Consider the following 27647-nt stretch of genomic DNA (forward strand, 5'->3'; position numbering starts at 1 on the left):
TAATCATTACAGCCTATACAGTCCACTGCTGGACATAGGCCTCCACAAGTTTACGCCAAAAATAACGTGAACTCATCTGTGTTGCTCATAGTCACCACGCTGGGCACGCGGGTTGGTGACCGCAGTACTGGCTTTGTCGCACCGAAGACGCTGCTGCCCGTCTTCGGCCTGTGTATTTCAAAGCCAGCAGTTGGATGGTTATCCCGACATCGGTCGGCTTCTTAAGTTCCAAGGTGGTTGTGGAACCTTGTTATCCCTTAGTCGCCTCTTACGACACCCACGGGAAGAGAGGGGGTGGCTAAATTCTTTAGTGCCGTAGCCACACAGCACTTACTTTACTTAAATCATATAATAAAATAATTTTAATAATTTTGTTTGTACGGAACCCTCAGTGCGCGAGTCTGACTTGCACTTGGCCGGTTTTTTTTTTTTGTTTTCGTTGCATTTATTTTCATCATAAATTCTTTACATGTTTCACGTCAAAAACACACTTCAGTCACAATGAAATTGTCGTGACGAAAAATTGAAAAATTCTTAAAAAATACATACATTATAAATCTACATATTTTAACCACGATTTTATCAAACATTAGATTAAAATTTATGGAGGAGTAACGGCCGTTTTCAATAATCTGTCTATCTCTGGTTTTGCCTACTAGCGATATACACAATTTATATGGAAGCTAATTCAGAGATAGACAGAATATTGAAACTGACCGTAAGATATTTCATCCAATTCGCAGATAATAAAATAATAATAATAAAAAATACAGGCATACCAACCCTCCAACCGTCATATTATAGAGGACAGTATAAAAATAAAGCTAAATATATTTTGACCATCGTTTGATCAAAAATTGGATCAAATTTAATGAAAGACTACATAAAATCCATATATCCTAAACGCACACGTGTTTTTTTATCAAATTCATTCATATCAATCAATCATGATCACTCTTCTGTTCTGAATTATACGATAAGTCACGAGTATTTCCCCGGAAATATACCAACACGGCTTATAATGTATATAAAGTATTATTCAATCAACCAAATATTCTCAAAAAAATATTATGAAGTATTTTATTCATTTAGAATATTGTTGATAGTTTTTATTGAAGTTGAACTTTTTACGCACGTTTGACTTGGGGAGTAAGCTGATGAATGCGTGACGAGAGCGTTACGAAAAGTTTGATCGAACGAGGCGAACGGAAGCTTAGAGGGAGATATAAATTAGTGAAGATAGAAAAAGAAGAAGTTCGTGTTATATTCGTAATTGTATAGAGCTAAATAAGTTTACTTCAGTCGTGTCGTCTAAAGCACTCGGTTTTTTTTTTTTTTTTTTTAAGTTAATTAGTTATTACGTAGTTATATTCGTACTGTGTGGCTACGGTACTAAAGAATTTAGCCACCCTCTCTCTTCCCGTGGGTGTCGTAAGAGGCGACTAAGGGATATCACAGTTTCGCTACCACCTTGGAACTTAAAAAGCCGACCGGTGGCGGGATAACCATCCAACTGCTGGCTTTGAAATGCACAGGCCAAAGACGGGCAGCAGCGTCTTCGGTGCGACAAAGCCAGTACTGCGGTCACCAACCCGCCTGCCCAGCGTGGTGACTATGGGCAAAACACATGAGTTCACGTTATTTTTGGCGTAAACTTGTGGAGGCCTATGTCCAGCAGTGGACTGTATAGGCTGTAATGATGATGAATTAGTTATTAATCACTGAGCTAGTGCTCGTGGCGTTAACATTGATAAGATGTAAATTAGTAAAATTACTAATAAATAATATTGCAGCGTCATTAATTTACGATAATACTATACAATATCTATAATATAAAAATGAGTCGCTGAACGTGTTGCTAAGCGCAAAACTCGAGAACGGTTGGACCGATTTCGCTAATTCTTTTTTTAAAATATTCCTTGAAGTAGGAGGATGGTTCTTACGGAGAGAAAAATTCTAAAAAAAAAAAATTAGTTATATTAAAGAATCGACTGTTAGGCGATACGAAGTTCGCCGGGTCAGCTAGTTATAAATAAAATTCTTGGAACTCATTGTTATTAAGCTATAAAAAATATAATATCAGACATCAGTAATTAATAATCGTTAATAACAATTATTATGCTATGTATTGTTTTGTTATTTTCTTATAATAATATTGAAATATTTCTTAGTAAGGTGAGTAACACAACTGGCACAATTTTATTCTATTTGAATAAATATTAGATATTTTATTCGTAATCGGCCGTTTAAGCTTCTGTAATGTTTTAAACAACAAAATTCTAATTGTGTTAGTAGCCATTGTTAATAAGAAGTTTATTTTTTATTACTTTATTAACTAGTAACTACACTACATGTCTTAAAATATTACCTGTAAATTATCTGTAAAGAAACGTCTCTTACTGACTGTCGGGCTAGTCATTGCTATGCCGTAGAAGAGCATTGTAGCTAATAGGATTATACGGGAGAGATTGTTTGGTACTTCTGTTAATTTTAATGTAAAAATCGTGACATTTATTACAAGACTTGATTAGAAATTTATAGTATTTGATATAGTATTAAATAAAACGGCTTTTTTTGTCAAGCAAGCTATTTCATTTAGTTATATTTAACGTAACAGAAGCTACTCATAGTTACAAACGGAAACCAAAAAATACTAGATAAAAGCACAGATAAAAAATAAACATGTCATAAAACAGATAATAACTACAAAATCTGTATTAACAATCTCAATTAAATGGATGAACATGGCACAAAATATTCAACATTATGACTAGATTTTCAAAAATTCAAACCGTTATAATTGTTAATAATATATCAAATATAATTAAACGCAGACGTCAATTAGCAAATTTATAAGATTGTACGTAGAATAGATTTATAAATACAATAGTTTAAAACTAGGGTTACTTAAGTCAATTAGGACACCAATAGTTTAAAAATCCTTAGTACAATTTCAAGGGCACTAAGAATTATCTTAACTGTTAGTAGCTGTTACGGGTAAACGTTATAGGCATTTGTTGAATTAAGTGGCTTGAACTCTTTAATCTCATCAATTTCACTGTTTGGTTAACTAAGCTTAATTTCTGAAGTAAAACTTCTTTATGCACGCTTGACTTCGGTAGTACGCTGGTGAATGCGTGACGAGAAGGTTACGAAAAGTGTGATCGGGCGAAGCGAACGGAAGTTGAGGGGGAGATAAAAGTTGTTTAAGATAGAAAGAGCGAGAGCTAAGTTTCGTTTTTTACTGTAGAGGGAATTAAAGAAGTTTTACTTCAGTCGTGTGGTCTAAAGCACACTCGTTTTTTATTTATATTTATATCGCAAATATTTATTACTGAATAACACAAGTTTCTATAAAAAAAATATAAAAAAGAGAAAAAATAAAGAGTAAAAATAAAATACTGATTTCATTTTAATATTTTTACAAAAGAGCCATTTGAAATCTGGTACTCATTGTATTTCAAATGTTTCAACACATTATTATTTTTTTAATGGATGGATGTTTAAAATTAATGCATGCAAAAAGTTGTTTCAAAATTTTCAACTTTTTGCACATATTATTTAGAAATAACTCAAATTGTTTAAGCTAAAAAATTGAGTTAAAATTCATAGATCTTAAACAAACATTAAATATCATCATCATGAACTAACAACAAACAATATCTGAGGATTAAATTCATTATATAAAATATTATATTATAATAATAATTGCGTATATTTTATTATAGCCTATTAGCTTTTACCCGCGGCTTCGCTCGCATCAATTTTTTTTTTAATAAAAAGTATCCTATCTTACTCTGATACCTCCAAAAATATGTGTACAAAGTTTCATGATGATCGGTTAAGTAGTTATCGCATGAAAGCGTTACATACAAACTTACATTCAACACAACACGCATTTATAATATTAATTAGGGATAGGGATAAGGGATGTCGCAAAATGATAACGTAAAATTCTCCAGGTGAAAAAAATAATGGTAGAAAAAATATATAAAGTATTTAAACCCTATAACATAACCCTAAGACACATTATACATCCAAACATTAAGAAAAAATATATTTGGACCTAATTTAGTATGCTCAGTTTTGCTCTTAAATCCACACAGAATATACCTTCAGACGAGATTCTTATGACAGTTTGAAGTGAGTCTGATATGCAATCTAGATAAAGCGATTTTAAAGTGTTTTTGCATCTTAATAGATTTTACTGTGCACGGTGTTTGCATATCGTTTAGAAATGATAGTTTTTTTTATTCATTTATTTATTTCATAACCATTATCTACAGTGTACTTATTTCAAAGATACAGAGCACTATTATGGACCCCGCTGGGGCACGAAATAATTGGGTAGAAAAGAGGAAGCGCTCCTAGAATATATATCGTAATATAAACTATCTGTTCTCATCCAATATAATATTTTATAGTATGTCTATATATTTTCATCAACATAAATATTTGGTCTTATAGTTTATCATTAAAGTATTCATTTATGTTATAGTAACATTTAGTGACTAGTAACTTTTTTGTTTATTTAAAAATAAGTTATCACTCTCTTCTTCAATCCAACCTTTAGGAAGTTTATTATACATTTTTATTGATAAGTTAAATGTGCTTACATAGTTTACTTTTAGCCTTGTAATTGGTTGTATTAGTTTATGTCTATTTCGTAATGAGTATTTATTCTGTATTTCTTCACGTTTTGTATAAAAGTGTTTAGGTATATTTACGGACAAATTTGCATAAATGTACAGGCCAGTTAAAAAGAGTATTCAGTATTTTTGGAAATAACGGCAGGCAGCGGCAGCTTTCAGTTTGTTTTAAATTGGCAATAATTCTGATGAGTTTCTTTTGAAGGGTAAATAGAGGGGGAGCATCGGTGCTAGTTCCCCGTAAGATAACGCCATAGTTCAGCCAAGAGTGTGCATATGCATAATATATAGATATGGCTGTGTCTACACTAGTGGTCTTTTTTTTCTCGTAGTACGTATGAAAAGCTTGCTAACTTTGATTTTATTTTTTGTATGTGCGCCTTCCAATACCGAGTAATGTGAATTCATTCACGCATTCCAATTTTATGTTATTGTTTCTGTAATTTAAATTTAGTGCACATTTTTGGTAAGGATTAAAAGTTATTATTTTAGTTTTTTTTAAATTTATTTTAAGAAACTTAAGTTCTTTCAAGCAAAGAGTCAAGTTTTTCATGGACATTATTACTATCATTATTTTGACATGAAGTCAGCAAAGATATGTCGTCGACGAACAATACGCATGGCTCTTCCATGATCTTAGGAAGGTCGTTGATGTACCTATATCAAAAATAATAGACCTTATATTCCCTGGGGGATGGACGCGTTCATAACTTTGCAGTCTAACTCGTGACAACTGCCTCGTGAGCAGCACCGCGGATACCTATACCGTACAGTTTATTTAAGAGTATATTATGCTGAACGCAGTCATATGCCTTGGTCATGTCTAGTAACACGCCGATTCCGTATTGTTTACTGTCCAATATTTTTTAAATCTTTCTAATATACTTATACATCGCCAGAACAGTAGACCTTTCTTTACGAAAGCCATTTTGGCATATTTGATCTATCATTAAAAAAAAAACGACGGTTATCCGCTTTTAGGATTATTTCAAATAATCTAAAAAATTCAATAGGGATTTTTTTTAGGAATTTTGGAATGAAACGGTCTACTTATTAATGTTAGTATTTTAGTGGGTCTTTAAGTGGTTCAGGTTTTAAACTGTGATAGTCTCCTACTTTCTATTTTCTTTAGTAATTTGTAGTAATTCGGCAAAACTATTATCTTTATTGCACAAAATATTTTACAAGAGCCATTATATAGAAAGTTTGCAAGGGCGAACTTATCTCTAAAAGAGATCTCTACCGGTCAACCCATGGTACTGAGAGATGATGTGAACGCGAGCTACAGTACCTAGTGCAGGAATTGAAAAAGAAAAATTGATGTATTTAAGAAAAAACATATACTCATACATCTACATATACATACATATATCCATACATACATATATACATACATACATATACTACATAATATAAATTAACTTTCAGCTCTAGTCTGCGGTAAAATAAGACTAGAAAAACCGAGCGTAATGCGACCTGCTGAAGACGATAAAGGATTTTATTTCTCTATGTTTGGTCATGTGAGTATTGCCTTTCTTTTAGTAACATAAAATAATTATAATTTAATTTTAAGAAGCGCCCGTTAGTTTTAAGTTGTTTTTTATTAGAAAATGAGAATTTGCTTCATTAAATTTGCAGGAGTTAGACAAAAAAAATACGTTAAAGCTCTTCGTGTCATCATTTAGTAATTAATTATAATTATAATAATAAATTGATTTAAGTTAATTTTTAAGAGTTAGATTTTTTTGTTGTTTGTTATAATTAAATAAGCGCATACACAACAATAACAAACAACAAAAAAAAATCTATTCACATTTTGTATTTGTTCTTAATTTAAATAGTATATTTTATTTACAGCTCAATACAACAGAATCCGGCCCGTATGATATGAATCGTGGTATTGAAAACATTCACGAATTGGGTCATATAGTCGCTTATAACAATAAGACCACCATGAACCAGTGGGGCGATCCGTACTGCGGACAAATCAATGGATCAGACAGCTCAATATTCCCGCCGATTGAAGGAAACCCACCCGATAAGATCTATACATTTGAGCCAGAAATTTGCCGGTTAGTTTAAAATTACTATGTTTTGTATTATAGAATTTAAGAAGAATAGATTAAATTATATTTACTCGTACCTGTCCACTACTACTAGACTCTGATCCGTACTGCCAACAAATCAATGACTCAGATAGTTTAACAGTAGACAATTTAAGAAAATGTCTACTGAGATCAAAACGAATAACTTTACGTATTTTTATTAAAACTTGAATAATTATTTCATTTTAAATAACTATACAACACAAAAAAGATAGCTTAGTATTTTATTTATAAATAGAATAAGCAGGGACCATTTTTTGTTCTTTATGTATCTAACTTAATAAATATGTAATTACAAGAACTAGTGGTCGCCTAGTGGTCGAAATTCGAACATAATTAATTTAAATTATAAGTTTAAACATTATTAAGGTTTTGTTGTCGAAAACTATACTTCGGTAATAATAAACAAAAGAGTATATATGCGTGTGTATGTTAAGTACAAGGTAGTGTGTGTAATGTTTTTTTTTTAATGATTTAATGTATTTTTTACGCATAATTAAAAAAAATATATTAGCATCCTGCACTCTTTCTCTATACTATAAGTGTGCGAAATTTCATACTCCACCGTACGCGCAATTTTCGTAAAAAGGAATACAAAGTTTTAGCTTCACGTATTATTATTACAAGAATAATATTCATAAAAATATACAACACTCATGTATTTAAAGGCATAAAACAGTTTTGCAAGTATGTGTTTCATTAAACGAAAATGAAGACAATATTATTTAATTATTTAATTTATTTAGTAATAGGCTTCTAATCTTTTTGTCTTCTTGAAATGAAAGATATTTTTAACTATATCTGTTCAAACGTCCGTGACGAAATCATTCCCGCACATGACAAATATTTGTATAGGCTATGTGTACCTATTTGTCTCAGCTCGGGTTTCAGCGGCTGTGGATAACGCCATTTGACGCATAACGGTATCAAACAGAGACAAGTTTTTGATATGTTACTCTGTTGTACCATCGAATTCCACTATATAGGTATATGACAACTGAGGTAGGGCACAGCAGAAATAACTGAGGTAGGGCACAGCAGGATTTTCCTGCTCAAAATCTGGAGCAGCCCGACTGGGGCAGTACCTTGACCTTACAGAAGATCACAGATAAATAATACTGCTTTCAAGCAGTATTATGTTTCTGTTGGTGAGTAAGGTGACCAGAACTTCTTCCTGGGGGGTTTGGGGATTGGGTCGGTAATACGCTTGCGATACTTCTGGTATTGCAGGCGTCTATAGGCTACGGTAATCTCTTACCATCAGGTGAGCCGTACGCTTGTTTACTGACCTAGTGATATAAAAAAAAAATTAGATATATATAGTCGCGAATATGAATCTAAGTTATAGTTTATATATATTTTTTTTATTGAGGAGAAACTTTTTAAGGCTTATTCTATATCCTGCTGTGTCGAAATATAATCATATTTCGACTTAATTCTTGATTAATCGGTGAATCTTTTGTATTACACGCTAGAAATAAAATCGACGACAAAATTATTAATCTACCTAATCTCTCTCTCTAAAAATAATTTAATCTTTCGTTAAGTACTAAATTATTAGCTACATGTGATAATATGAAATCAATGGTCAAGCAAAGGTTTTACAATTATAAGATTGTAATGGAATAGTCGATTTATTGTAATAAACCCAGGAGGAAATGTCTTGCTGGTTAAATACCTCATCCTCACAGAAGATCACAACCTAAAAATATTGGTTTCGAATGGTATGTTCCTGTGACAAGTAAAGGCGACACAGTTTCTGAAGTTATTATACCCTACGTTGACGGCGAGGAAAGGGTTGGCAAAGCGCTCCCAATACTCAGGAGCATATAGTTGGTTCCAGGTAAATTTTATGGCACTTACTCATCATCAGGTGGACCTTACGCTTGTTTACCAACAGGGTGTATTAAAAAATAGTCGCAACCCAAACCGACATCAGAATTTAAATCTGTATTGAATCTTGTTGCCACTTTTCGAAGTAAAACTTCTTTACGCACGCTTGAGTTGGTGAAAGCGTGACGAGATCGTTACGAAAAGTGTGATTGGGTGAAGCGAACGGAAGTTGAGAGGGGGATATAAGTTAGTGAAGATAGAAAGAGAAAGAATTACGATTCGTACATTACTGTAGGGTAAACTAAAAAAAGTATTACTTTAGTCGTGTGGTCTAAAGCACACTCATCTTTTTCTTCTTCAAACAAGAAAAGTACTATTCACCCCTATTCCGAAACGCTGCTCTACTTATATATTTACAGATAGGTACATCTATCATATTTTTCAGATCCTTCTCTGCAAGCCTGGTTGGTCCGCGTGAGATATTCAACTTAAGCGCCTACTATTATGAAATTGACGAAATGCTTTTCGCCGCAAAAAGTGCGAATCCGAACAACAAATGTTTTTGTAAAAAGTAAGTTAATATCATCTTTTTAAACAATTTTACTAAAGCATGAACAAATAATTGACTTCTTGTTGTAATTGCATTAAATTTGTTACAAATATTTGATTCAATAATATTTCTCTTTTGCTCGAGGCAAGCAGTCAAACGCTGTTTATATTTCATTTTGTTATAATCACAGCCAATCGACTTTAACCCTACTACTTTCTACTCCGGAGTTTGTAGGTTTAATTTCCGCCTCGAGTTTGGGTGTGATATATGTATTTATTAAAATAAGTATTATATATATACTATCGGAAAAAAATATGCTATATCAGTCGTCTGTTACCTACAACACAGGCATTAAGTTTCTTACCTTACGCCGAGTTGCACGAAACAAAATTAAAATTTAAGTAGAGATTAAACTAATTTAATCACAAGAATTTCATACAATTCTTGCGATTAAATTAGTTTGATCACTACTTAAATTTTAATTTCTTTTCGTGCAACTCACCGTTAGAAACAGACGTGGTACAGATATTACATTATAAAAAATTGGATGTTTTGTTCGTATAAAGTAAATATTATTTTTCATATATTTTTGAAATAAATATTTATAAAACAATTCAAAATAGATAGATATATGCATTGTTAAATGACAACTAGGTATAGAGAATGTTTCGTGGATATCCAATCAAATCAAATAATTTATCAAGTAGAAAGTTTTGCGACCGCCGACGACACGCAAGGTAGGTACTCGTATAAATCCTGCGACCTGCTGGTACCGCTGAAACGGCACCCCAAAGTTGAACTTAACTTTACAAACGACGAAATACGAACAGTTCTTTTGTAATTTGGTACATTTAAGTGGTGTGTGTCATTTATTCCTATTTAAATTTATTTGAGATCTAACAACTACTTTTCGAGTTATATCTAATAGTGCGTTTTTACTTGACTATTTTTTCGTCGACCTACGTTGTATTATACCGCATAACTTTTTACTGGGTCTACAGATTTTGGTGATTTTTAATTTATTCGAAAGCTGATGTTTATCATGTGGTCACGTTTAAATTTCATCGAGATTTGATAACAACATTTTGAGTAGTCTTTGATAACACGTGTTTACTTGACTATTTTTTCGTCTACCTACGTTGTATTACTTGTCGATGTAATTGAAGTCGGTTTTTTTTCTTTTGCGAACAAATACAATTATTTAAAGCTATATAAAGTACATTGACGATATATATATATATATATATATATATATATATATATATATATATATACTAGCTGTGCCCGCGGCTTCGCCCGCGTTGAAATTAGTGTGTCACAAAGTTTTCCCGGTAAATTTCCAGTGAAACTCTCATCAAAATCTTAACGAATGAAGATATGCATTTTTTTTTTTTTTGTTATCGCAGGGTAACCCATTTATGGGTGATATCCAGGATGCCCGGGTAGGCAGTCCTAGACCGTATGTCGGCTTAGCACTTGGGGGTGCACTACCGACCAAAACCCCTGCGGGAGCCTTCAGCCGCTTTAATTGGAGGGTCCCGGATCAAAGATATGCATTACTATTAAGATGGTGAATGCATTTTTTTTTTTTATTTCAGTCACTTGAAATGCTTATCAAACTGAGTAACTTTTTAAAAGGCCGATGTAGTATAATTTAATAGTTATTTTTATAAAACCTCTCTATACACCACATTTTTAAGTTTTGTTTTCAGGCTGTATATGTTTCATACAAACTATCAACCCCAATTAAATCCCCTTAGCGGTGGAATATCGTAAGATCCGTTCTTAGCGGACGTCTGCTAACTATAATCTACCTCCCTGCCAAATTTTATCTTTGTCCAACCTGGATGGATAGCCCATCCAGCGGTTTTTGAGTTCTCGTGATGCGTGAGTTATTTACCTTTTTCTTTTATATATATAGATAACGATGCATTATTTGGACACCTTCTCACCATCTAAAGAGCATACATTTTATATTTCAAGTCTCTTACTTCAAAAACATAGGACTCTCATACAAACTTCCAACCCCCGTTTTACCCCTTTAGGGGTGTAATTTCGTAAAATCCGTTCTTAGCGGAAGTTTACGCCCTATAAGGAGCCTTCCTGTCAAATTTCAAGTTTGTAGGTGTTATAGTTTCGGAGATTTCGTGATCAGTGAGTCAACCTACCATCCCCCGTTTTAACCCCAAAAGGGGGTTTATTTCTAAAGATACATTATTTGGACGCCTTCTTATCATCTATAGAGCATACATTTTAAATTTCAAGTCTCTTACTTCAAAAACATAGGACTCTCATACAAACTTCCAACCCCCGTTTTATCCCCTTAGGGGTCGAGTTTCGTAAAATCATCTCTTTACGGATGTTTACGCCCTATAAGGAACGTACCTGCCAAATTTCAAGTTTGTAGCTGTTATAGTTTCGGATATTTCGTGATCAGTGAGTCAACCTACCATCCCCCGTTTTAACCCCAAAAAGGGGTTGATTTCTAAAGATACATTATTTGTACGCCTTCTTATCATCTATAGAGTATACATTTTAAATTTCAAGTCTCTTACTTCAAAAACATAGGACTTTCATACAAAATTGCAACCTCCGTTTTACCCCCTTAAGGGTCAAGTTTCGTAAAATTATCTCTTAATGAATGTTTACGCCTTATAAGAAACCTACCTGCCAAATTTCAAGTTTGTAGATGTTATAGTTTCGGAGATTTCGTGATCAGTGAGTCAACCTACCATCCCCCGTTTTAACCCCAAAAGGGGGTTGATTTCTTAAGATACATTATTTGTACGCCTTCTTATCATCTATAGAGCTTACATTTTAAATTTAAAGTCTCTTACTTCAAAAAAATAGGACTTTCATACAAAATTGCAACCCCCGTTTTACCCCCTTAGGGGTCGAGTTTCGTAAAATTCATTCTTAGCAAATGTCTACGTCCTATAAGGAGCCTACCTGCCAAATTTCAAGTTTGTAAGTGTTATAGTTTCGGATATTTCGTGATGAGGGAGTCAACCTACCATCCCCCGTTTTAACCCCAAAAAAGATTTGATTTCTAAAGATACATTATTTGGACACCTTCTCACCATCTAAAGAACGTACATTTTAAATTTCAAGTCTCTTACTTCAAAAACATGGGACTTTCACACAAATTTTCAACCCCCGTTTTACCCCTTTAGGGGTGTAATTTCGTAAAATCCGTTCTTAGCGGAAGTTTACGCCCTATAAGGAGCCTTCCTGTCAAATTTCAAGTTTGTAGGTGTTATAGTTTCGGAGATTTCGTGATCAGTGAGTCAACCTACCATCCCCCGTTTTAACCCCAAAAGAGGGTTTATTTCTAAAGATACATTATTTGGACGCCTTCTTATCATCTATAGAGCATACATTTTAAATTTCAAGTCTCTTACTTCAAAAACATAGGACTTTCATATAAACTTGCAACCCCCGTTTTACCCTCTTAGGGGTCGAGTTTCGTAAAATCATCTCTTAGCGGATGTTTACGCCTTATAAGGAACCTACCTGCTAAGTTTCAAGTTTGTAGGTGTTTTATTTTCGGAGATTTCGTGATCAGTGAGTCAACCTACCATCCCCCGTTTTAACCCCAAAAGGGGGTTGATTTCTTAAGATAAATTATTTGTACGCCTTCTTATCATCTATAGAGCATACATTTTAAATTTCAAGTCTCTTACTTCAAAAAAATAGGACTTTCATACAAAATTGCAACCCCCGTTTTACCCCCTTAGGGGTCGAGTTTCGTAAAATCCGTTCTTAGCGGATGTCTACGTCCTATAAGGAGCCTACTTGCCAAATTTCAAGTTTGTAGGTGTTATAGTTTCGGAGATTTCGTGATGAGTGAGTGACCTTTCGCTTTTATATATATTATTATAGATTATAGATATATTATTATTAAAAGTCCCATTAGGAAGGTTCCGAAGATACGTGCAGCGTTCCCCCTTTAAATAACTAGATTAATTTTTTGTCCGAGGTAGCGCCCAGCTCTTCGGCCTCCTATGATGTCAAATAACCTTTTTGCTATTTCCTTAAAAAGCCTCTTAGCGTTAGGACCCCACGGACCAAGGGTCTCGACACCGAATGGGACAAAATCATATTCGGAGCCTAGACCCCTGTATTTGCATACTTTAGTTTTTTCAGTATATTTAAGTAGGCATACTAATATTAAAATTGACTAGCCCGTTGGCGCAGTTTGTAGTGCTTTCTGATCCGAGGGTTATGGGTTCGATTCTCATCCCGTGTCTCGGTGTAATATAAATATTTATTTATAAATGTATAATTTATAAGTATGTTTATCGAAAAAAAATATATGTAGCTATACCAATCGGCTGTTACGTATAACACAAGCATTAAGTTGCTTACTTTAGGAACAGACGATCGTGTGTGCATTGTGTAGATATTTATAAATGCTGAATACTCTATTTGTTTGTTTGCACGATCTAATCTCAATAACTATTGGTTCGAATCAAAAAAAAATTTGTCTTGAATAACTCATTTCACGAGATAGACTATAGGCTATTTGTTCCTAAAATTCGTCTGAAACCATGAGGAACAGCTAGTTATTTATAAAAAATAAATCCTCATTCGGATTTCACGCGTATATGTGTAACAATTAATATTCTACAAATAGCTACTACGCGCGGCTTCGTCCGCGTGGAACTTAATAATAATAATTTAGTAATAAGTAATATTTTAGTACGTTCAAATATTATTTACGAAAATTAATATAATTCAACAAAGATATTTAATTGAAGTTACGTTAAATAAACTTTCCTACCATTTTCTATTTATTCAAATTTAAATTTTATATCATTTCCGTATAAAAGCAAATTTTAATGAATAATATTGTCTTGATGAGCAGGGTTCAACCACCTTTCTAACGTCCAGTCTCACCACTTCTTACATAATACTTCGTCTTTTGCTTTGGAGATGTCAGAATACAATAATTGTTTGCGCGCAAACTGAAAAAAAATCTGACTTCAATTACATCAACAAGTTATACAACGTAGGTTGACGAAAAATTTGTCAAGTAAATAAAAAAAATTGTAAATACGCGTTATCGAACATTACATAACAACACACACACACACATAACATTTAAGCAGTAGTCATTAGATATCGATTAAATTTAAATGGTACCATAAGACAAGCATAAGCTTTCGATTAAAATAAGAATCATCAAAACCGGTTCACGCAATTAAAAGTATTGAAGTATAATAAAAAGTATTGAAGTATAATAAAAAGTATTGAAGTAGGTATACAACGTAGATCGACGAAAAAATTGTCAAGTAAATACGCATTGTCAGATATAACTTGAAAATTATTTCTCAGATCTCAATTAAATTTTAATGGTGGTTCCATGACACGCAACACTTTCCCATTAAAAAATCATCGAAATCCAGAATCCAGCCAGTCAAAAGTTCTGAGCTAACATACATAAAAAAGGCCTGCAACGTCTTAAATAACGACGGCTTAGCGTCCGAGGCACGGTGAGAAGGACAGACATCCGAACGAGAAAGTAATATTTGTACAAATACAAATATCCATCCCGAGCGGGAATCGAACTCGCAAACCGTCGGTGTCTTAGGTGACTTCTCGTTCCAGCCAGTAATATTAGAATAATTGTGTTTGCTCGCAAACGAAAAAAAAAACCGACTTCAATTACATCGACAAGTAATGCAACGTAGATAGACAAAACAAATTAATAAACGCACTACGATTTTCGAGGGTGTCCGTTGATTTCTCTAAGAATTCATCCTAGATTCCATTAGATCCTGGTTTCCTTATCATGGTACCACACTTGGGATATTTCCTTCTTTTTATGAAAATAGCTTCATAAGCGACGAAGTTATCCCCTAACACACATTAAAAAAAAGCAAAAAAAACATTAACTTGTATGTCAGGTGATTTTATCTCTAAATCTCTCTTTCAAATAAGCTTCAGAAAATATAATAAAAAAGTAGCACTTCGTATATGTATATATATATATAATATACGAACATCCTTTCTTGAAGTCGGTTAATAAAAAAGCGATAGGGTGACATGTGTGTGTGTTTGTATGTGTGTGACTACGTGTGTGTATGTGTGCGTGTCTGTGTGTGCTATCGTCGTGTGTTTATATTTTAAGTGGACGTGTATACTTGAATGCCACCAGGAACTGGAGCGCCAATCACGACGGGTGTCTTCTCATGGGTTTACTGAACATAGAACCGTGTAAGAACGCACCAGCGATCGTCTCTTTGCCGCACTACTACCTCGCATCAGAAGAATTACTCGACTATTTCGACGGAGGAATCCATCCTGATAAGGAAAAGCACCGTAGCTTCGTCTATTTGGAAGCCGTAAGTATCATGTTTGTTTATTAAGACAAAAAAAATTTAAGTAGATAGAGGGGAACCCTTCCAAGTTTTTTCCTTTCTCTCCTCATTTACAAAGTACAAAAATAACCCAATTTCTTATGCATGTGTATACATAAAAAAATATTAATTTAAACCACGTAATATATTACATATCAATTAATAGCTAAATAGAAGAAACAATTTAGGCGAAAGACAGATATTTTTAGTTTTTCGTTAATTAAACACAGCACAGACTTTTAAAATCCGCATTGGAGCAGCGTGGTGGATTAAGCTGCGATCCTAAGCAGTAAATTACAGGCAGAAGCGAGACTTTGAAAATAACAACTGAATAATTATCACTTGAAATTTCAATTAATTAGGTACTCATAATCAAAGTACTTGAAACACATTCATCTACCAAGAATTAATATGAGAATTGAATACTCATTTCAGACAACAGGTGTCGTAATAAAAGGCCTCCAACGACTCCAGTTCAACATTGAACTACGGAATTCTCCGGCAATTCCGCAGTTAGAAAACGTTCGAACCGGACTATTTCCTCTACTCTGGATCGAGGAGGTAAATATACCTACTAGTGGTTACACGTGCTAAACTAACGTTTTTCAATACATGGGATAACTGAATTAGTTATAATTTATTTTTACTATGGAATAGTCTGAACTAGTTTCGCCTTGAAATCTAAAGTACCTAGTTGGTAACAAATATAATTTGAATTGAATTGTTGTACTTATATTTTAAATAATTCAATATCTATTAACCAACCCGCCTGCCCAACGTGGTGACTATGGGCAAAACACATGAGTTGACGCCATTTTTGGCGCGAACTTGTTGAGGCCTATGTGCAGCAGTGGACTGTAGGCTGAAGTGATGAATATCTATTGAGTATGACAAACCATTTTTCACCTTTAATATACCATAAAATATATAAAACCACAATGTGAAAACATATGCAATCCATAGTCATTAAAAAAAAATCGGACATTCTTGAACATCTATTTACAATGTAAACTCCTTAATAGGTGTTAAACAGACCTTGATCTTCAAAACGTGCAAATTTAAAATACACACACGCATTCCCAATCAGCATCCAATCATAAAGATTTCAGTATGAAGTCTTTTAAAAGACCTCTTATAGAGTTCTAACATGACGTCTTAAGTAGCTTATTTTTATAAACTTATAATTCTGTCCTTAATGAACTTATAAATGGGAAGTAAATTTTTGACATCGAAATGTATATGTTTTTATCTATTTATGTCTTCATTTTTGCAAGTTCAAAAAAAGAGCTCTTTGAGAGCTCTTTTTGATGAGATCTGAAAGTCTATGTTAGGTGGCCCATTCAACTCCTTGAGGAGGTCTTAAAAAGTCATTCAGACGTAGGATCTGAAGTCCAAATTGTAACAAGGATTATTGAAATAAATGATTTTTTTTTTAATCTTACTCCTAAAACGTCATTTTGCTATCTGGGTTAATATTCTAATGTACTGTACTTTAATACTTGTGATGAGATAAAGTGACAAACATATTCGTAATGTTCGAATTTCGTACCTACATTTTTTTTGTCACTCACCAGATTGAATATTTTTTTTTTATCTTCGTTATTATTAGACAAGGTTTTTACAAGGTACAGTACGAAATGAGCCGGTTGAGCTAGTAGTAATTAAAAAAATAACAGTTGTTTTGATGCAGATTTTTGTATAAAGCAAAAAAAAACTTTTACATTTTAGTGTGGATACAGTTACTATATATATACATCGATGCTAACATAACACACCACGATGAAATGTATTTATTTATGGGCCATCACATAACACCTTAAACTATCCTTGATCTACTTACTTCGTTACCACCACCACTACCCACCACCACCAACCACTTACTTGTTTCACATACGAATATAATAATAAATAATAATAATAATTTTAATAATAATAATTTTAAAATTACACACATAAATATATATTTCGCCTGGCCATATCTAGTTAAACATTTGAAGATCTATGTATTTCTTTGTGTTTCGTCGCTTGCTGTTTTTGTTGCTTTTTTTACTACATAGTGACCGGTCTTACCATCGATGTAATGCGTTTCTACCCACATTTTGCTTTTTGTGACGATATTGTATAATGAATTATTGTTTATTACCGACACGCTCGGCTAGAATTATTGTAAACTTATAGCTATTTAAAAATGTATTCTTTCCAATGTATTTCTCATATAAGTGAATTGTTAATTCTTATAAAAATAAATATCTTTGACCTGAATACTAAGGCCTATATTAGTTGAAATGTATCTTTATATCGATATAAATATTTGTTAGTCACTCATATGTATTATAAGAAATATGTATGCTTTGCCCATTTTTATTATTTATATATTTATATCGATATACAATAACATCATGTCTATAATCAATGGTCCCAATATCCTCCCCAATATGGTAGCCTAGTAACTGGTAAAGATCGCTTTTAAGCAATAATAAGACTATTTTGTGAATCTAAATATATTGTACACCAAGTTCACAATAAACACATTTAATATTTGACTATATACGCATTAACTTTTTTTTTTAAATTCAGGGCGCAGAAATACCAAAAAATATCCAAGAAGAACTTCACCAAGCGAATAAGCTACTGGGCTACGTCGAAGCCATCCGCTGGGTGATACTAGGGTTAGCGATAATATTGTGCATTGCGGGCGCGTTTTGTGTGTCCCGAGCTGGAGGACTCAACCCGTGGCCGAACCGCAACAGTGGTCTTTTTTTTTTTTTTTCTCGTAGTACGTATGAAAAGCTTGCTAACTTTGATTTTATTTTTTGTATGTGCGCCTTCCAATACCGAGTAATGTGAATTCATTCACGCATTCCAATTTTATGTTATTGTTTCTGTAATTTAAATTTAGTGCACATTTTTGGTAAGGATTAAAAGTTATTATTTTAGTTTTTTTTAAATTTATTTTAAGAAACTTAAGTTCTTTCAAGCAAAGAGTCAAGTTTTTCATGGACATTATTACTATCATTATTTTGACATGAAGTCAGCAAAGATATGTCGTCGACGAACAATACGCATGGCTCTTCCATGATCTTAGGAAGGTCGTTGATGTACCTATATCAAAAATAATAGACCTTATATTCCCTGGGGGATGGACGCGTTCATAACTTTGCAGTCTAACTCGTGACAACTGCCTCGTGAGCAGCACCGCGGATACCTATACCGTACAGTTTATTTAAGAGTATATTATGCTGAACGCAGTCATATGCCTTGGTCATGTCTAGTAACACGCCGATTCCGTATTGTTTACTGTCCAATATTTTTTAAATCTTTCTAATATACTTATACATCGCCAGAACAGTAGACCTTTCTTTACGAAAGCCATTTTGGCATATTTGATCTATCATTAAAAAAAAAACGACGGTTATCCGCTTTTAGGATTATTTCAAATAATCTAAAAAATTCAATAGGGATTTTTTTTAGGAATTTTGGAATGAAACGGTCTACTTATTAATGTTAGTATTTTAGTGGGTCTTTAAGTGGTTCAGGTTTTAAACTGTGATAGTCTCCTACTTTCTATTTTCTTTAGTAATTTGTAGTAATTCGGCAAAACTATTATCTTTATTGCACAAAATATTTTACAAGAGCCATTATATAGAAAGTTTGCAAGGGCGAACTTATCTCTAAAAGAGATCTCTACCGGTCAACCCATGGTACTGAGAGATGATGTGAACGCGAGCTACAGTACCTAGTGCAGGAATTGAAAAAGAAAAATTGATGTATTTAAGAAAAAACATATACTCATACATCTACATATACATACATATATCCATACATACATATATACATACATACATATACTACATAATATAAATTAACTTTCAGCTCTAGTCTGCGGTAAAATAAGACTAGAAAAACCGAGCGTAATGCGACCTGCTGAAGACGATAAAGGATTTTATTTCTCTATGTTTGGTCATGTGAGTATTGCCTTTCTTTTAGTAACATAAAATAATTATAATTTAATTTTAAGAAGCGCCCGTTAGTTTTAAGTTGTTTTTTATTAGAAAATGAGAATTTGCTTCATTAAATTTGCAGGAGTTAGACAAAAAAAATACGTTAAAGCTCTTCGTGTCATCATTTAGTAATTAATTATAATTATAATAATAAATTGATTTAAGTTAATTTTTAAGAGTTAGATTTTTTTGTTGTTTGTTATAATTAAATAAGCGCATACACAACAATAACAAACAACAAAAAAAAATCTATTCACATTTTGTATTTGTTCTTAATTTAAATAGTATATTTTATTTACAGCTCAATACAACAGAATCCGGCCCGTATGATATGAATCGTGGTATTGAAAACATTCACGAATTGGGTCATATAGTCGCTTATAACAATAAGACCACCATGAACCAGTGGGGCGATCCGTACTGCGGACAAATCAATGGATCAGACAGCTCAATATTCCCGCCGATTGAAGGAAACCCACCCGATAAGATCTATACATTTGAGCCAGAAATTTGCCGGTTAGTTTAAAATTACTATGTTTTGTATTATAGAATTTAAGAAGAATAGATTAAATTATATTTACTCGTACCTGTCCACTACTACTAGACTCTGATCCGTACTGCCAACAAATCAATGACTCAGATAGTTTAACAGTAGACAATTTAAGAAAATGTCTACTGAGATCAAAACGAATAACTTTACGTATTTTTATTAAAACTTGAATAATTATTTCATTTTAAATAACTATACAACACAAAAAAGATAGCTTAGTATTTTATTTATAAATAGAATAAGCAGGGACCATTTTTTGTTCTTTATGTATCTAACTTAATAAATATGTAATTACAAGAACTAGTGGTCGCCTAGTGGTCGAAATTCGAACATAATTAATTTAAATTATAAGTTTAAACATTATTAAGGTTTTGTTGTCGAAAACTATACTTCGGTAATAATAAACAAAAGAGTATATATGCGTGTGTATGTTAAGTACAAGGTAGTGTGTGTAATGTTTTTTTTTTAATGATTTAATGTATTTTTTACGCATAATTAAAAAAAATATATTAGCATCCTGCACTCTTTCTCTATACTATAAGTGTGCGAAATTTCATACTCCACCGTACGCGCAATTTTCGTAAAAAGGAATACAAAGTTTTAGCTTCACGTATTATTATTACAAGAATAATATTCATAAAAATATACAACACTCATGTATTTAAAGGCATAAAACAGTTTTGCAAGTATGTGTTTCATTAAACGAAAATGAAGACAATATTATTTAATTATTTAATTTATTTAGTAATAGGCTTCTAATCTTTTTGTCTTCTTGAAATGAAAGATATTTTTAACTATATCTGTTCAAACGTCCGTGACGAAATCATTCCCGCACATGACAAATATTTGTATAGGCTATGTGTACCTATTTGTCTCAGCTCGGGTTTCAGCGGCTGTGGATAACGCCATTTGACGCATAACGGTATCAAACAGAGACAAGTTTTTGATATGTTACTCTGTTGTACCATCGAATTCCACTATATAGGTATATGACAACTGAGGTAGGGCACAGCAGAAATAACTGAGGTAGGGCACAGCAGGATTTTCCTGCTCAAAATCTGGAGCAGCCCGACTGGGGCAGTACCTTGACCTTACAGAAGATCACAGATAAATAATACTGCTTTCAAGCAGTATTATGTTTCTGTTGGTGAGTAAGGTGACCAGAACTTCTTCCTGGGGGGTTTGGGGATTGGGTCGGTAATACGCTTGCGATACTTCTGGTATTGCAGGCGTCTATAGGCTACGGTAATCTCTTACCATCAGGTGAGCCGTACGCTTGTTTACTGACCTAGTGATATAAAAAAAAAATTAGATATATATAGTCGCGAATATGAATCTAAGTTATAGTTTATATATATTTTTTTTATTGAGGAGAAACTTTTTAAGGCTTATTCTATATCCTGCTGTGTCGAAATATAATCATATTTCGACTTAATTCTTGATTAATCGGTGAATCTTTTGTATTACACGCTAGAAATAAAATCGACGACAAAATTATTAATCTACCTAATCTCTCTCTCTAAAAATAATTTAATCTTTCGTTAAGTACTAAATTATTAGCTACATGTGATAATATGAAATCAATGGTCAAGCAAAGGTTTTACAATTATAAGATTGTAATGGAATAGTCGATTTATTGTAATAAACCCAGGAGGAAATGTCTTGCTGGTTAAATACCTCATCCTCACAGAAGATCACAACCTAAAAATATTGGTTTCGAATGGTATGTTCCTGTGACAAGTAAAGGCGACACAGTTTCTGAAGTTATTATACCCTACGTTGACGGCGAGGAAAGGGTTGGCAAAGCGCTCCCAATACTCAGGAGCATATAGTTGGTTCCAGGTAAATTTTATGGCACTTACTCATCATCAGGTGGACCTTACGCTTGTTTACCAACAGGGTGTATTAAAAAATAGTCGCAACCCAAACCGACATCAGAATTTAAATCTGTATTGAATCTTGTTGCCACTTTTCGAAGTAAAACTTCTTTACGCACGCTTGAGTTGGTGAAAGCGTGACGAGATCGTTACGAAAAGTGTGATTGGGTGAAGCGAACGGAAGTTGAGAGGGGGATATAAGTTAGTGAAGATAGAAAGAGAAAGAATTACGATTCGTACATTACTGTAGGGTAAACTAAAAAAAGTATTACTTTAGTCGTGTGGTCTAAAGCACACTCATCTTTTTCTTCTTCAAACAAGAAAAGTACTATTCACCCCTATTCCGAAACGCTGCTCTACTTATATATTTACAGATAGGTACATCTATCATATTTTTCAGATCCTTCTCTGCAAGCCTGGTTGGTCCGCGTGAGATATTCAACTTAAGCGCCTACTATTATGAAATTGACGAAATGCTTTTCGCCGCAAAAAGTGCGAATCCGAACAACAAATGTTTTTGTAAAAAGTAAGTTAATATCATCTTTTTAAACAATTTTACTAAAGCATGAACAAATAATTGACTTCTTGTTGTAATTGCATTAAATTTGTTACAAATATTTGATTCAATAATATTTCTCTTTTGCTCGAGGCAAGCAGTCAAACGCTGTTTATATTTCATTTTGTTATAATCACAGCCAATCGACTTTAACCCTACTACTTTCTACTCCGGAGTTTGTAGGTTTAATTTCCGCCTCGAGTTTGGGTGTGATATATGTATTTATTAAAATAAGTATTATATATATACTATCGGAAAAAAATATGCTATATCAGTCGTCTGTTACCTACAACACAGGCATTAAGTTTCTTACCTTACGCCGAGTTGCACGAAACAAAATTAAAATTTAAGTAGAGATTAAACTAATTTAATCACAAGAATTTCATACAATTCTTGCGATTAAATTAGTTTGATCACTACTTAAATTTTAATTTCTTTTCGTGCAACTCACCGTTAGAAACAGACGTGGTACAGATATTACATTATAAAAAATTGGATGTTTTGTTCGTATAAAGTAAATATTATTTTTCATATATTTTTGAAATAAATATTTATAAAACAATTCAAAATAGATAGATATATGCATTGTTAAATGACAACTAGGTATAGAGAATGTTTCGTGGATATCCAATCAAATCAAATAATTTATCAAGTAGAAAGTTTTGCGACCGCCGACGACACGCAAGGTAGGTACTCGTATAAATCCTGCGACCTGCTGGTACCGCTGAAACGGCACCCCAAAGTTGAACTTAACTTTACAAACGACGAAATACGAACAGTTCTTTTGTAATTTGGTACATTTAAGTGGTGTGTGTCATTTATTCCTATTTAAATTTATTTGAGATCTAACAACTACTTTTCGAGTTATATCTAATAGTGCGTTTTTACTTGACTATTTTTTCGTCGACCTACGTTGTATTATACCGCATAACTTTTTACTGGGTCTACAGATTTTGGTGATTTTTAATTTATTCGAAAGCTGATGTTTATCATGTGGTCACGTTTAAATTTCATCGAGATTTGATAACAACATTTTGAGTAGTCTTTGATAACACGTGTTTACTTGACTATTTTTTCGTCTACCTACGTTGTATTACTTGTCGATGTAATTGAAGTCGGTTTTTTTTCTTTTGCGAACAAATACAATTATTTAAAGCTATATAAAGTACATTGACGATATATATATATATATATATATATATATATATATATATATATATATACTAGCTGTGCCCGCGGCTTCGCCCGCGTTGAAATTAGTGTGTCACAAAGTTTTCCCGGTAAATTTCCAGTGAAACTCTCATCAAAATCTTAACGAATGAAGATATGCATTTTTTTTTTTTTTGTTATCGCAGGGTAACCCATTTATGGGTGATATCCAGGATGCCCGGGTAGGCAGTCCTAGACCGTATGTCGGCTTAGCACTTGGGGGTGCACTACCGACCAAAACCCCTGCGGGAGCCTTCAGCCGCTTTAATTGGAGGGTCCCGGATCAAAGATATGCATTACTATTAAGATGGTGAATGCATTTTTTTTTTTTATTTCAGTCACTTGAAATGCTTATCAAACTGAGTAACTTTTTAAAAGGCCGATGTAGTATAATTTAATAGTTATTTTTATAAAACCTCTCTATACACCACATTTTTAAGTTTTGTTTTCAGGCTGTATATGTTTCATACAAACTATCAACCCCAATTAAATCCCCTTAGCGGTGGAATATCGTAAGATCCGTTCTTAGCGGACGTCTGCTAACTATAATCTACCTCCCTGCCAAATTTTATCTTTGTCCAACCTGGATGGATAGCCCATCCAGCGGTTTTTGAGTTCTCGTGATGCGTGAGTTATTTACCTTTTTCTTTTATATATATAGATAACGATGCATTATTTGGACACCTTCTCACCATCTAAAGAGCATACATTTTATATTTCAAGTCTCTTACTTCAAAAACATAGGACTCTCATACAAACTTCCAACCCCCGTTTTACCCCTTTAGGGGTGTAATTTCGTAAAATCCGTTCTTAGCGGAAGTTTACGCCCTATAAGGAGCCTTCCTGTCAAATTTCAAGTTTGTAGGTGTTATAGTTTCGGAGATTTCGTGATCAGTGAGTCAACCTACCATCCCCCGTTTTAACCCCAAAAGGGGGTTTATTTCTAAAGATACATTATTTGGACGCCTTCTTATCATCTATAGAGCATACATTTTAAATTTCAAGTCTCTTACTTCAAAAACATAGGACTCTCATACAAACTTCCAACCCCCGTTTTATCCCCTTAGGGGTCGAGTTTCGTAAAATCATCTCTTTACGGATGTTTACGCCCTATAAGGAACGTACCTGCCAAATTTCAAGTTTGTAGCTGTTATAGTTTCGGATATTTCGTGATCAGTGAGTCAACCTACCATCCCCCGTTTTAACCCCAAAAAGGGGTTGATTTCTAAAGATACATTATTTGTACGCCTTCTTATCATCTATAGAGTATACATTTTAAATTTCAAGTCTCTTACTTCAAAAACATAGGACTTTCATACAAAATTGCAACCTCCGTTTTACCCCCTTAAGGGTCAAGTTTCGTAAAATTATCTCTTAATGAATGTTTACGCCTTATAAGAAACCTACCTGCCAAATTTCAAGTTTGTAGATGTTATAGTTTCGGAGATTTCGTGATCAGTGAGTCAACCTACCATCCCCCGTTTTAACCCCAAAAGGGGGTTGATTTCTTAAGATACATTATTTGTACGCCTTCTTATCATCTATAGAGCTTACATTTTAAATTTAAAGTCTCTTACTTCAAAAAAATAGGACTTTCATACAAAATTGCAACCCCCGTTTTACCCCCTTAGGGGTCGAGTTTCGTAAAATTCATTCTTAGCAAATGTCTACGTCCTATAAGGAGCCTACCTGCCAAATTTCAAGTTTGTAAGTGTTATAGTTTCGGATATTTCGTGATGAGGGAGTCAACCTACCATCCCCCGTTTTAACCCCAAAAAAGATTTGATTTCTAAAGATACATTATTTGGACACCTTCTCACCATCTAAAGAACGTACATTTTAAATTTCAAGTCTCTTACTTCAAAAACATGGGACTTTCACACAAATTTTCAACCCCCGTTTTACCCCTTTAGGGGTGTAATTTCGTAAAATCCGTTCTTAGCGGAAGTTTACGCCCTATAAGGAGCCTTCCTGTCAAATTTCAAGTTTGTAGGTGTTATAGTTTCGGAGATTTCGTGATCAGTGAGTCAACCTACCATCCCCCGTTTTAACCCCAAAAGAGGGTTTATTTCTAAAGATACATTATTTGGACGCCTTCTTATCATCTATAGAGCATACATTTTAAATTTCAAGTCTCTTACTTCAAAAACATAGGACTTTCATATAAACTTGCAACCCCCGTTTTACCCTCTTAGGGGTCGAGTTTCGTAAAATCATCTCTTAGCGGATGTTTACGCCTTATAAGGAACCTACCTGCTAAGTTTCAAGTTTGTAGGTGTTTTATTTTCGGAGATTTCGTGATCAGTGAGTCAACCTACCATCCCCCGTTTTAACCCCAAAAGGGGGTTGATTTCTTAAGATAAATTATTTGTACGCCTTCTTATCATCTATAGAGCATACATTTTAAATTTCAAGTCTCTTACTTCAAAAAAATAGGACTTTCATACAAAATTGCAACCCCCGTTTTACCCCCTTAGGGGTCGAGTTTCGTAAAATCCGTTCTTAGCGGATGTCTACGTCCTATAAGGAGCCTACTTGCCAAATTTCAAGTTTGTAGGTGTTATAGTTTCGGAGATTTCGTGATGAGTGAGTGACCTTTCGCTTTTATATATATTATTATAGATTATAGATATATTATTATTAAAAGTCCCATTAGGAAGGTTCCGAAGATACGTGCAGCGTTCCCCCTTTAAATAACTAGATTAATTTTTTGTCCGAGGTAGCGCCCAGCTCTTCGGCCTCCTATGATGTCAAATAACCTTTTTGCTATTTCCTTAAAAAGCCTCTTAGCGTTAGGACCCCACGGACCAAGGGTCTCGACACCGAATGGGACAAAATCATATTCGGAGCCTAGACCCCTGTATTTGCATACTTTAGTTTTTTCAGTATATTTAAGTAGGCATACTAATATTAAAATTGACTAGCCCGTTGGCGCAGTTTGTAGTGCTTTCTGATCCGAGGGTTATGGGTTCGATTCTCATCCCGTGTCTCGGTGTAATATAAATATTTATTTATAAATGTATAATTTATAAGTATGTTTATCGAAAAAAAATATATGTAGCTATACCAATCGGCTGTTACGTATAACACAAGCATTAAGTTGCTTACTTTAGGAACAGACGATCGTGTGTGCATTGTGTAGATATTTATAAATGCTGAATACTCTATTTGTTTGTTTGCACGATCTAATCTCAATAACTATTGGTTCGAATCAAAAAAAAATTTGTCTTGAATAACTCATTTCACGAGATAGACTATAGGCTATTTGTTCCTAAAATTCGTCTGAAACCATGAGGAACAGCTAGTTATTTATAAAAAATAAATCCTCATTCGGATTTCACGCGTATATGTGTAACAATTAATATTCTACAAATAGCTACTACGCGCGGCTTCGTCCGCGTGGAACTTAATAATAATAATTTAGTAATAAGTAATATTTTAGTACGTTCAAATATTATTTACGAAAATTAATATAATTCAACAAAGATATTTAATTGAAGTTACGTTAAATAAACTTTCCTACCATTTTCTATTTATTCAAATTTAAATTTTATATCATTTCCGTATAAAAGCAAATTTTAATGAATAATATTGTCTTGATGAGCAGGGTTCAACCACCTTTCTAACGTCCAGTCTCACCACTTCTTACATAATACTTCGTCTTTTGCTTTGGAGATGTCAGAATACAATAATTGTTTGCGCGCAAACTGAAAAAAAATCTGACTTCAATTACATCAACAAGTTATACAACGTAGGTTGACGAAAAATTTGTCAAGTAAATAAAAAAAATTGTAAATACGCGTTATCGAACATTACATAACAACACACACACACACATAACATTTAAGCAGTAGTCATTAGATATCGATTAAATTTAAATGGTACCATAAGACAAGCATAAGCTTTCGATTAAAATAAGAATCATCAAAACCGGTTCACGCAATTAAAAGTATTG

The 27647-nt window shown here is 33.4% G+C and overlaps 1 protein-coding gene across 1 annotated transcript in view; it reads left to right on the top strand.

Moving 5' to 3' along the window:
* Nucleotides 1-27647, top strand: part of LOC123670450 (sensory neuron membrane protein 2-like) — a 57533-nt gene that overhangs the window by 25911 nt on the left and 3975 nt on the right. The window contains exons 5-13 of the mRNA XM_045603944.1: nt 6078-6169; nt 6507-6721; nt 9033-9158; nt 15298-15484; nt 15935-16060; nt 18077-18251; nt 19373-19464; nt 19802-20016; nt 22328-22453. Of these exons, the coding sequence (XP_045459900.1) occupies nt 6078-6169; nt 6507-6721; nt 9033-9158; nt 15298-15484; nt 15935-16060; nt 18077-18251; nt 19373-19464; nt 19802-20016; nt 22328-22453 (1354 nt within the window). The remainder of the gene's footprint in view (nt 1-6077; nt 6170-6506; nt 6722-9032; nt 9159-15297; nt 15485-15934; nt 16061-18076; nt 18252-19372; nt 19465-19801; nt 20017-22327; nt 22454-27647) is intronic.

This window comes from Melitaea cinxia, chromosome 4 (genome assembly GCF_905220565.1).
Source record: "Melitaea cinxia chromosome 4, ilMelCinx1.1, whole genome shotgun sequence".
Lineage (NCBI taxonomy): Eukaryota > Metazoa > Arthropoda > Insecta > Lepidoptera > Nymphalidae > Melitaea > Melitaea cinxia.